At 49.2% G+C, this 12,853-nt stretch overlaps 1 protein-coding gene across 19 annotated transcripts in view; it reads left to right on the plus strand.

The window, feature by feature from the left end:
* LRRC7 (leucine rich repeat containing 7) overlaps positions 1-9,832 on the plus strand; it is a 169,537-nt gene extending 159,705 nt beyond the window's left edge. For 14 of the 19 annotated variants that reach the window (XM_072343217.1, XM_072343219.1, XM_072343215.1 and 11 more), the window contains 4 exons: positions 3,340-3,558; positions 4,369-4,461; positions 5,547-5,621; positions 5,984-9,832. In XM_072343217.1, the coding sequence (XP_072199318.1) occupies positions 3,340-3,558; positions 4,369-4,461; positions 5,547-5,621; positions 5,984-6,091 (495 nt within the window). In that variant the 3' untranslated portion in view covers positions 6,092-9,832. Of the gene's footprint in view, positions 1-3,299; positions 3,559-4,368; positions 4,462-5,546; positions 5,622-5,983 lie in introns of those variants that run through there. The other 5 variants (XM_072343223.1, XM_072343230.1, XM_072343231.1 and 2 more) reach the window with 2 other exon arrangements.
* Positions 9,833-12,853: the final 3,021 nt, after the last annotated feature.

A 12,853-nucleotide genomic window follows, 5' to 3' on the forward strand; every position in this document is an offset into this window, starting at 1 on the left:
TGATGGAATCATGGAGTTGCTTGTGTTGGAAGGGACTGGTGAAGGTCCTCTGGTTTGGTCTCAGTGTTTTAAGCAGCAGTCACTAGGAATGAAAGGCCACGTTTTGATGCTGCTACCCATCTTAGCATTTATTCCAGTGCTGTAGCACATCTCAGTGTGAGAACTGGGCACAGTGGGTCCTTAGGTGTGTTCCTGCTCATGGCGGGCAGCCACCAGCCTGCACTCAGTATTCCTCATTTCAATCACATCCATCGGTTCGTGACCCAAAGGAGATGTGCTGGGGTGGGGAGCAGCTCATGGGCTGCTTCTGCTGGGACACCCCGAGCCACCACCAGCTTCACAAGGGGAGCTGCACCTGTAAGCAGAGGTAGTTGCTCCAGTTGCTGTCTGTGTGGAGATGGGTCCTGCTCCTGGATGAAGTCTTATGAGTTGTAACGTACCCACTGGTACCTTCTGCAGTGTAATTAACCAGCAGCATTGATGAGGCAAATATTCCCTGACTGGTTTCACATCTGTTTCTCCAGCAGAATAGCAGCCCTTTCCAGAAGGTAGAGACAAGGCAGTTTGCACTTACCAGGAGTTATCCTGTGTATCCTCAGTTATCTTTAATCCTTATCTTCACAAATGCTTTGGGATAAAGCCTGCACTTATCCACTCATGACCGGATACCAGTTTATGTCTTGCATCATCCGTGTTACAACAGTAAGACACTGCAGATTCTGCTTCATTCTGGATATTGGGGTGTCTCACTGCTCTAACGCAGTAAGCATGAATATTGCATAACTGTGCTGAAATCTGCTTCACTCCGGGGAGCAACCCCTTGTTGCACCCACTGTCGGCTGCTTCATTTACACTGTCAGCATTGGGCTCTGAGCTAAAAGTAATTGCGGTTTGGGGTGGGTGCTGAATGAAGTACAGAATAGCAGTGAGATCGGGGGAGCGGTGGGCATGGTGGAGACCTTTCTCTGCAGAACCAAGAATGGCCATTTCTGAGAGCAGGGTTTCTTGTTCAGCTTACCCACCTCCAGCAGGAGCTACAGTGTGAGTGCACAGGGGCCTTGGGCTTCCAAAAGTCTTCTGTAGAAAGGAAGTACGCCATAAAGAACAAGGACACTGTAAATACAACTGGTAGTATCTGTTGTGGTTTACCCGTAGCACAGTACCTGTAGTACACAGGGAGAAAGGGCTTCTGTGGGGCAGCCAGCCTGGGGCAGAGCTGCCCTTGGGAAATGGCTGGGAGGAAGCTGGGATGTGTTCTTGGGAGGGGAGGCACACATGTAGAATGACTACAGCCACTGCAGTGTGTGCTCCTGGTCAGCTGCACCCAAAGGGCCGCAGTGTGTGCAGTGGTGGTACTTCTGTTCTGTTCTGTTCTGTTCTGGGGGTGGGGATACCACGCAGGCATGGTGGTGTAACTGCATGGGATGTGAGGGTTAACTTCTGACCTCTTCACTGCTCACACTACAGATCAAACTCCAGCTTTGCTTCAGTCTAAGTGTCATCATTTCAGTGATCAGCTCATAATCTGTGGGGTATTTATTGTGTGGATAAGTTGGATGTACAGACCTTTCAATCAAGTAACCCACTGCCTTATCAGAGGATTGCAGTGCTTATGCTTTTGTGTCGTGTCAATGAGGCAGCAGTCAGCTTCATTCTGAGCTACCTGCTTTCTGTAAGAGGGAGGGGGTAGAGGTGTGGGGGAGAAGCACCCAAAGGCAGCTTGGAGTCACTGCTGGTGGAAACGAGTGGCTAAAGAGTGAGAATGAAGATGGAAGATGGATGGCCACTGAGTCCGCCAGCCTGGGGGCAGGCACAGCACCGGGCTGCTTGGCTGCTGCAGTGGCTGTGGGTGGTGCTGAGGCTACATGAACTCTTGGAGAGACCTGCACGGGTTGCCTGGGGCTCAGCAACCGTGCAAGGAGTGTTTGAGGAGCTGGAGCAAGGCAGCTGCCTGGGAACAGGATGTACTAACGTGGCTGAGTCTCCATTTCCTCTTTCTGACTTAGGGGTGTATCTGTCAGCCACAACTGTGAAACTGGAGGGTCCTTCTGTTTGATTTCCAGTGTCTGCTGCTCATTCTGGAGCTCTTTTAGGCTGATGGGAAGATCTGAAGATTCTCAGTGGTGAAGCGCAGTGTTCTTTGTATTTGAAATAGGTGTCTTCCTTTGAGGTGGGCATTTCAGCTGGTGTGGATGTGTTGCTTCATGTCTGAGTCAAACAGTGGGATTTATGGGATTCCTCTCTTTTTGGACACTTCAGCAATGAGTGCCAAGCACATGAAGCACAGGGACTGCACAGTGTGGGGTGATGTGGGCACATGGCTTGTTGTGCTGGGAGCTGATGAATTGCTCCAAGTCTGTCCTGGGCAATTCCCTTCTGATCTTGGAGGAGCTGCAGATCTTCCTGACCCATAAAGGAGGATAATCAGTGCACACTGACTTCCCCAGGCTCTTCCAGGAGCAAATTGGTCAGTGCCCATTGACACTGTCATGTCCACGTGCTCTTTAAGAAGAGTCTGGGCCCTGAAGAGCAGGGTAGAACAGAGCAGAGTTCTGAGCCATCTCTCGCTGAGCCTGCCCATCTCGGGTACGAAGACACAGACCTGGCAGACATGCTCTGGCTGTGCTAGCTGGTCCTTCTGTTCAGATGCACTCAGCAGAACACCAAGGCAGAGCAGTTTTGCTTGCAGTCACTGTGCATCTTGCTGCATTCAGTGACCTGTCACTGCAACTGCATCTAAATTAATGATGTATTCAGCAGGCAAGTCTTGAAAATCCATCCCACTGCATTCTAGCAGTGGCAGCGAGCAGGGGTCAGAGCTTCCTAACAGGCAGGGACTGGGCCACTGTTGTTTCTGTAGGTTCACTTTGTCCACAGGAGCTGGCAGATACTGAGATGTGCAGTTCTGAAGCTCCTTCATATTCGTGGTCTTCTAATATAATGCTCAGATGCTTGTCCTTGGTGGGTGGCTATGATCTGCAAACAGTGCAGTGGAGCAATGGAGGGCGCTTCTCAATGTCCTTGAGTATGAATAATCCACTCCAGTTTAGTGTATTTTTTACTATATTCTGAGCTGGAGCACATATTCATGTATCTTGGCATGAGGGAGAAACAACTTTCTGTTTACAAAACATACTACATCTGGCTGATAAACCTCTCTGGTTCACTAAATGAGCACGTATCCTTGCTGCTTTTAATCACAACTGTTCCTAGCCGTGGTCAAAAGACAAACCTCTGATGGGATTTAAGAGGTTTGCTCGTACTGGACTCTGTAAGTTGTAATAATTGCTTCTTTTCAGCTTCCTGACTTTCTGGCCTAACGGGCTGCATTACCCACAGGCAGGTAGCCACATCCAGACCTTGATGGGGTCACAAAGCCTGCAGCACCGCAGCCGCGAGCAGCAGTATGAGGGGAACATGAACAAGGTGACCATCCAGCAGTACCAGCCCCCGCTGCCCATCCAGATCCCCTCCTCGCAGAGCTCCCGAGCGCCGCAGACGGGGCGATGCCTCATCCAGACCAAGGGGCAGAGGAGTACGGACGCCTACCAGGAGCAGGTGGGAGCGTGTCTGCGTGACGTAATGCTGTGAAAGATATTCCTTTATCGCCCTTTAGCACACAGAGCAGTGTGAGGGAGCCTGGGGCAACACTGCCATGTGCCAGGCAGAGCGGGGAGGTGGGCTGTGCTGCCCAGCACCAGGGCACGGCACCGATTTTCTTGGCTTGACCAGGGAATGCTGGCACTGCGGCTCCTGACCGGAGCTGACATTAGTGCTCATGCTGTATCTGTCAGCAGTTCCTCCCAGTTCGCAGCATCCTGGCTCAGTGCTGACAGTGCAGTGTTTGGCAGATCCTGCACCCTCACCTGCTGGGTGCTGGTGAGCTTCCCGGGGTGCTTCTGTCCCTGTCACATTTGGCCTCAGCGACTGTTGGAGGCACCTGACTCAAGGAATTCTGATTCAATACCAAACCTTTCTCCTGTGTGAAGTGCTGGCAGTCCATGCCGGCTGCCTGGCTTAAGTCCCTGGGCAGAGCACTGAGATTCAGAAGCCTTTCCTTGTGCCACGACGAGTGGCCATTAAGCTGCACAGATGTCATTTTTATTTTACATTAAATTAGCCAATGCCTCCGAAATCCATCCTGACTGAAAGAGAAGATTCAGCACTATTTCTTAGAAGAAGGCCCTTGTTGGGAAAGAGCCATCGGTGCTCAGAGCTACTGGGGCTGATAGTGGCCAGAGTCTGAAGATCTCTGACTCTCGCATTGCTTGCAGCTTTTGCAGCCAGCAAACTGTACGAGAAGATGCCATTGTTTGGTCGGGCTTTGGTGCTGGCATTGACTTACCTTGCTGTATCTTTTTAACCTAGTTTTGTGTGAGGATAGAGAAGAATCCTGGCCTCGGTTTTAGTATCAGTGGTGGAATAAGTGGACAAGGCAATCCGTTCAAACCTTCCGATAAGGTAAGTTGTGCATTACTCACTAAATGGGCTTTATTTGAGAGTGCCATGTAGTGGAGGCATAGATCCAATGAGGGACATTTGTATGAACTTCTGTGACAGTAAATGGAAGAAGTTTTCCCACGTGGCCTTGTTCTGCTAGGGGAGAAGTGTTTGCTTTTTGGTTGGTTGTTGGCTCACCAACTGCCTGCAGTCTGCAGAGCTCTGAGCCACACTCCCATGGCACTGCTTTGCCCCTGAGATGGGAGCTGCAGTGACAGCAGGGAGATGTTCGGAATGGCAGGTGTGTCACACTGCAGCGGCAAGGGGGGGGGATGTAAACGTGATGGGTTCTGCCCCTCTGCTCTGCAGGAGCTCAGGTTTCTGGAGGGGCAGCAGAAACACTGGGCAGAACCTGCTCCAGAAGGCTGAGAAGCCCCCTGAGGGGACACGGGGTTTACACTACGGTAATGAGCAGGAAAACTTCCTGGTGTCTCAGAGCAGTGTGCCTGGTGAAATGCAGCCCCAGCTCGGGGACCAGGGCGAGGTGCTCCCTGCAGCGCTGTCTGAGGGCAGCGGGGACCAGGACCTCATGGGCTGTGTGGAAACGTTGCACTCATCACTCAGGAGCTCCAGCTCTAACCTGGGGCTTTAGTAACACGTTGTACAGGAGTTCTAAAAACAAGTCCGAGACTATTCTCATTATTTAATAATTTATCCCCTTTCAAAGTCACTGGCTCAGCAGGCAGTGGACTCCGATAGGATTCCAGAGTCCGTTGCTCTGCTGTAATGAATTAACTCCTGCTAATCCTGTTACTCCTGCCTGCTCCCAGAAACTCTTCCAATTAATTGCATGTCATTGGTGAAGTGGACTCTTGGTTCCAGCTGACCCTGAGTTACGTGGTGTCGGGAGCTGACAGGCTGCAGGTCACGAGCTCTGTCACAAGCCGCTGCCTCTGCTTGGCTCCCTGCAGATTAAAACAGGGGTTTGGTGTTGAGAGCATTGCCAGAGAGCCTAGATCCCCAGCCCAGCAGTTAGGGAAACACCTGTATTTTGGGAACTAGTTGTTGCTAATAGCATCCTAACCTCTGTTACTTCTGACTTATAGGGTATCTTTGTTACTAGGGTTCAGCCTGACGGACCAGCATCCAGCCTGCTCCAGCCTGGCGACAAGATCCTCCAGGTAGGGACTGACCGCTTTGTAACTGAGCTGAGATACAAGGCATGCCTTTGCATCTCACTCTAATATTGTTTGTGGTACAACTCTTGACACTTCAGTGTTGGTTTCTAACAGCGTTCCTTGCAGTAGTCTTGAAATCTGGTCTCAGAAGGAATAAAGCTGTTTGAAACCACAATGAGTAGCTGCAAAGAGGCCGCAGAGCAGCTGTGGCGGCACTGGTCCCTCCGAGCTCCTGCTTGCAGGAGATGCTGTGTGGCTGTTGCTCACTTTTGGCTTTTTGTCCTCCCCGTGTATCCCTTTCTCCCCCAAAATGAAGGCACCGAAGAGAATCTCATGCGACTTCTCTTCTTGTTTTTGCGTTGCAGGCGAACGGACACAGTTTTGTACATATGGAACACGAGAAAGCTGTGTTACTACTGAAGAGTTTCCAGAACACAGTAGACCTAGTTATTCAACGTGAGCTTACTGTCTGAATATTTTTTTATGAATAGTAAATATGTCTAGCCAGATCTAACGTTCAAACAGATTTATACGTAGGAAACCAATTTTTTGCCAATTGCTGGACCAATGGCAAACAGTAGTGCCAAATGTATCATACTCTATGTTAGTACGGATCATCTCGACGGAAATATATTCCCAATATAAAGATACTGCTCGTGTGGCTACCTATTGGTTTGAACCGTCAGCCTCCGGCTGTGCGTTGGTGCGTTTTTTTAACCGAGTTACTTCTTAAAGTCAATTTCATATGATTTCCAGACACAGAAGCACACACCGATTCTGTAGGAATTCTGCTGTCCATCAGAAACACTGCCTCAAAGTTGTATATGCCTTTATAAAGATGAAATATATTAACCTGTACTTCCCATGAAATATTTCTATCATGTCACATACGAAAAATATAGAGAAAAAAAAATATTTTCATAAACACCTCAAAGAAAGTATATATTAAATTAAATTTAATATCGCTCATTTATTTTCAATGCAAAGATATTATATGCCTTATGAAAATACCTGTACATATGCAGTGTGTATAGCTGGCTCCACGCTAATGAGTGACGCTGTCGCTGCGCAGGGTGAGATTCTCGATAGCCCCGGACGGAGACGGGCTCACGTCCTTTCGGTTGCTTCCATGTGAACACGGCGAGCGGACGAGCAGTGAGTGTTAGCCAGCTGTGTTAGCCAGCTGTGTTAGCCAGCTGTGTTAGCCAGCTGTGTTAGCCAGCCGTGCTTCCTGAGCGGGAGAAGTTGCTGTTGGCTGGCAGTAAAACTTCTTTTGTTGCTGCTGTTGTTATGCTTCTACTCTATCTTTTCCATTTCAACTGACAGGCCCCTCACCCGCGCTGCCCGTTTCCCCAGTGTTACGGTGTTCCGTATTTGTGCTCTGGCCCAGGCTCACTACGTCCATTACCAGCATGGCTTCAGCCTTTATAGAACCCTTTACTTGAGTAACAGTCTCTAAAATGGATGGGGATTGGTTCAGTGTACGTGAGAAGTCGTAGAAGAACAGCACTGACAGAGCATGGGAAGAGCTTTCCCACCACAGCACCGAATCTGAAAACCCTTAAGGTAAAATTCCTCATGTGCTGTTGTCAGCAGCACCGAGTTCTGCCCAACTGCTGCAGCCTCAGTAATTCAGGTGTGCGCTGTGCTGCCAGCAGGGAGGTGAAACACGAGGAACAGCCCACGAGGTGCTGCAGCCCACAGCCTGGTGCTGGGCTGCAGGCAGAGCCCAGAGCTGCTCACAGGGTGCAGGCATCTCCTGACCGATAACCCTCAAACCTTTCTTCTCTTCCCCTCAAGCGCATGCAGATGGAAGGAATTAAGGCTTCCAGCCTTCTGACATGATGTCAAAGGACAGTGCTGCCCCTTCTGTGTGCCTTGTCTGTGTAGGGGCCAGGTGCCTGCCACAGAGAAGCACCCACCAATAGGTAAGAGTAGGAGCTGCCCCCCCGGGCTGTTACGAAGCACCAGGTCTTGTTTGCACTATTCCTTTTCTGTTGTTTTTTTGGCTACTGGGAAGCACTGGAGAGGCTTGGGAGTGCGAGGCTCTTATGTTGGCATGTACATTCCATATTCCATGGCTGTTTGCATCTTTCCTCTTCTCTCTAAACAATAAGAGTTACTGAGTTTATCGCTATAAATAATAACGAACCGTACATTCCTAGCTGATGTAACACAACTGCTCCTTTCCCCATGCGATGCTCTTAGTGGAAGAGCTCCTGTGACCCCCGAGTGGCAACATGCTCCCAGATCCACTTGATACACGAGGCTGAAGCTGATCCCGGTTGGGATTGATACCCTGCTTTTCAGCCCTCCACTTCTGTCACACGGGTGTGATTTCAGAACAGCCCCTCAAACCGCGCAGGCTGTGCAGAACCCACCTGCACTCTGCCCTCAGCTGGCACACTGGAGGCCGGCGTCCCCCCCTGACATCCACCTCCCTTTAAGAGAAAACATCAGGTTTTATTCATCACCATGTTCAGAAAATGGCACCTCCGCAGTCTGTAGTTGTGCTGAATGGAAATTGGGTACATTAATAGGTATTGATGCACCCAAAGCCCCTTTGGAGCTACTCTTCTCACGCAGAAAAATCCCTGCTATGACTGTGAGCACACACAGTGTGTACAGCCGCAGCCGTGCAGCCCACAGGCACCTTATGGCAGCACAGCCCCACGCTCAGAGCTTCCCTGCCATGTCTGCTTCCAGTGGGAAAGCGGCGTGCATTACTTGTGCAGTTTGACATCCCACTGTAACACTGCAGTGTGGGTGTGCAGAACACGGAGCACACATCCCTCCTGCCCTCAGCACTCCAGCACGCAGTAGCTGCTATGCACAGAGCGCTTTGGTAGCATCCAAACGTAGCAGGGAGCTGTGGAGCTAAGGAGGCCTATAGCCAAGGTAGCGAATGCAGGTGAGGATGGGTGAACTGTGAGCTTTCAGAGCTTGCTAAAGCTACATCTTTTGCTTTGGTGGGTTTCTGCACGCTGAGTTTATGAGACCAAAGCACAGCGTCAGGATAAGCATGCACAGCTGTATGTCAGCATTGCTGGGCGCTTTCATCAACGGACTGTAATGAAAAGGAAATCACAATGAAACTGAATGAGTGCAGTGAGGGCCGCTGTACCGCAGCCACAGCTCCCCGACTCCAGGAGGGATGTGGGATAAATTTGGCCTCCCAGCTGAAAGGTGCAGTAGGGAAGCTTTAATAGCAGCCACCACTGCCCAAATGACCCGACAGTTTCTTTTTAGTGTTGTTTTTATTCAAATTGATGGAAGTGGAGTTTAGATGGGAGCAACTAGACTGCTTGGGACTGCTTAGGGTTTGCACATTAGTCCACTCAACCTGCACCATTTTCTTTGCCATGACCCCATGTACACAACTGTGCATGGCCAGGCTTGCAAGAGGGCTACCCAGCTGCATGCAGGCTTTGCACACAGAAAGCCCATAGCTATAAATACGGCTCTATAGCAAGTGCTGGTGGTAGAGGACAGCTAATCCAGAGGTGAGCTCCATGTGTGGGCTCACCTGTGTGTGTGTGAGGGAGTTCTGATCGGGCTCAGAGCTGCAGATGGTTTCCCTTCTTAGGGCTGCACAGCACTCCTGGGCACACCATATGTTGTCCCTTGTCAGCCACAGGCACTCAGTGCGCTGTTCTTTAAGCTCCTAGTGGAAGCATCCATCTCAACAGAACCGTGCTGGGTTCTGTTTTAGATTTTTCTCGCAATAAACAACAAATGATCCTCAGGGAAGGGCTGCGTTGCAGAAGGAAATCTGCACTGGGGCTCTCTTACCCTCATTTTGCAGCAAGTCTGAAGGAACCCGTGGTCAGTACCGGGGCTGATGTCCCTGTGCTGCTGGTGGCACCTGATAGGTCCAGGTGTGTGCAGACCCCAGGGCCCAGCTGCTCTGCAGCCCTGGCACCAGTTGGTCATTAAGAAAACAAAAAGGAAAAATGAAGGAAAAGAAAGCTGCTCACAAAATGTGTTTCTTATTTTGAGGCTCATTTCTAAGAGGAGCCCAAAGGGAGCCGGTGGGGCCTGCTAGTCTAACCATTTAGCCACCGACCATTAAGTTTGTGTTGATCGGCTTTGATATTTACAAGCCAGTTGTTCTAAACAGCAGAATTCAGATCTGTTGCGATGCTTTCCAGAGCTAAGAGCAGGCTGAGAGCAGAGCCCTCCAACTGCATGCAGGGCATCCACGGGACCACAAACGTGTTAGGTCCTGGAACAGGCTGCCCAGGGAGGTTGTGGATGCCCTGTCCTTGGGGGTGTTCAAGACCAGGTTGGACAGGGCTCTGATCTAGTAAAGGCGTATGTTTGGTGGCCCTGCTAAGCAGGGGGGTTGGAACTACATGATCCTTGAGGTCCCTTCCAACCCGGGTCATTCTGTGATTCTGTGTTTCCAGGCTTTCATTTAATGGGAATGTTCTGCCTGAAAGACTGCCAGTGCTGATAGAAGGGCCCTTTTTCTGAACATGAGTGAAAAGACCTTTGACACATTGCTCCAACAGCCATGTTGTTAGCTGACAGACGAATAGCTGGAAGTTAAAGTGCTGTAGGTAGAACGTCACTGAGTCTCATGGCCCAGAAGTCCAACTAAAAATTACAGGACAAAGCATTCGTGGAATTGGTTTGCTGTTGTTAGTGAGCACTTTGAATGTACAGACTCTCGTGTGGTGAATCCTCTCACACTTGTAATATAGCATTTAACTACCTTATGCAATGGGAAGCCCACATATTTATAAATATGTGTATATATGTATATATCTGATAGAGATATATGCAACGGGAAATGCAAAGACAACTCGATGTGACAAACCACACCTTTGAACCCGTTCACGTGCAGGGTCTGGTCTCCAGCAAAGACCTGGGCACTGCTGCTGGGCCCAGGGTGGCACAGGGGCTGTTCCTGGGAGCCAGCAGCAGGACAAGGGCTGGAGTTCAGCAGTTGAAGTTCAGCACACGGGGATCTGTGTTCCACCACAGTGCAGCCCTTGTCCTACGCAGCCAGGTGAGCCGCATCACACAGAAATACCATAGAACACTAATACCAGTTTGCCCAAGTCATAAACGCGGGAGATCATAAACCTCAGCGGGGTCACCACCTCCCTTACCTGAATTCACGTTTAGAATTCCCAGTGAAGAACAACCCGTTACCTAAAGCTGGAGCTCCTCACCCACAGGCCATGGTGCCGTACTCCCCATCCTGCCTCAGCGCAGCCCTCACACCTCTTCTGCCTTCACCATTTTCATTTAAGTAGCGCACAAAGATTTACAACGTTATTTTCAGCTAATCAGATCTAAGGTTTGTTAGTCTTGCGAGTATGAGTGGAATACAAAGAAACGATACAACTTTCAGGCCAGTATTTTGGATAGGATAGGAATTATTTGTGGCTTGGTTTTGTTTTGAACAAGTTTGGTTTGGGTACGCTGGCGCGGGGGCTCTGGCCATGTGTGCAGTGCAGCACGGCAGTGACAGCAGAGGCCAGGCAAAGTGATCCGTGCTCCTCCGGGGTGGGAAGAGCTGGGGGCAGCCAACGTGGATCTGCTCTGTAAAAGCCAATTTGACAAGACACCATTTGTTTCTCCCAGAACTTCGGTAGTTTCTCTTAGGGAAAAAAAAAAAGAAAAAAAGAGAGGCTTTGCAAATCCTCTTAGGGGACAATTCACGCCAACATTCCCAAAGTGAACAACATCACTGCATTCATTTACACGGCCCTCGTAAGGCTTTCCCTGCAGCGCCACCGGCCGAGCCACAGCCCTGCAGCACAAGAGGCTTCATCCTTGTCAATTGGGGCCTTCCTTGTCTCTTTGCTAGCATACGTGGCTTCACCCCGACACCCTGCTCAGAACAAACATTATGGGTTAAGTTTTCTACTCGTGAGTACTGTATCCAGTTCAGAACCAACAGCTTACTTTATGAAAAATTTTACCATTTTATAAAAGACATGTTTAATTATGATGGAGATGGCTGTATTGTAATTAATATTTTGAGATAATTGTGATTTTGAGCTTAAATTATATACAGAAAATGGTCATTTTTGTATGTGTTAAAAGATTGCTATATTACAAATGACTAACTGTACTTTTCAGTTTAATTACGGTATTAATGTAAATAAAGCTGAATGAAGAAATATTTACTACTTTATTAACATAGATTGTGAATGTACTTAATGTTTTTTGCAGTATAAAGACTTACTGAACTTGAAAGCTGCTTCATTTTATGTGCAAAAAGGTACTTCAAAATTCTATTTTAAATCTCTTGACTCAGTGCAATCAATTATATCATTATATCGTCGGTTAATTTGCACACGCAGGTTGTATCCTTCCAGTTTTCTTTCCTGTATGACACTTACCCGTAAGGTGCATATTGTGTTTAGAATGCATTTTGCAGATGCTTCTGTACATAAAACAAATACAGGGACTAAAACAATGCTGTGCAGTGTATAGCAGAGCCATTTTTCGGCTTTGGTGTACCCAACTTTTTCAGTATTTAAAGAAGTGTTTTGAATAACATTTAAAAAAAAAAAAAAAGTCTCTTTATTGTATAAATAATAAAAATGTCACCTTATTGTAATTAACTTTTGTCATCTTTTACTATTGGAAAGGACCCGAGTTTTCCAAATCACTGTTCTGCGAGTGATGGAAAACGAGACGGCCGTTACCTCTGCACCTCTGTAAGTGTTCCAGAACTCCCCCACACCTCTGGCCCCAGTGATGGACGTCACAGCCTCACTGGGCCCGCAGCAAACACAGTAGTGAGAAAGGGCTGTTCCAGGGAAAGAGGCCCTTTAACTACAGGGTACATCAGAGCAAGACCTGAGCGCCCAGTGGCTGCACGTGTTTAGTCCATCACTGCTGCTGGGATGCCACGTATGGTCACGGAGCGGCTGCACGCAGATGAACAAGAGCCCAGCACGTGCTACAACGACTTCAACTGCCTCACACAGGAGAAGGAAGCAAACCGAGGGTCACGAGCCATCCACATAAGCACAGAGCAGCTCTCGATTTGTTCAACTCAAGAACAACTCTGGCTCTTAATCGCCATTCTCTCACACAAAACTGCAGGAACGCCGCCCCCCTGCTCCCTTCCACTCAGGCACCCCGTCACTCTCTCACCCTACGTACCACCACTGGGTCCCCCAGGACGTGTGGGCCAGGCCTGCTCCTTTCCTACCAGCTCTGAGCCCCGTGCTGCTGTGTGAGCTGCACCAAACGTCGTCACTTTTGCT

This window comes from Excalfactoria chinensis, chromosome 8 (genome assembly GCF_039878825.1).
Source record: "Excalfactoria chinensis isolate bCotChi1 chromosome 8, bCotChi1.hap2, whole genome shotgun sequence".
In the NCBI taxonomy this organism is placed as follows: domain Eukaryota; kingdom Metazoa; phylum Chordata; class Aves; order Galliformes; family Phasianidae; genus Excalfactoria; species Excalfactoria chinensis.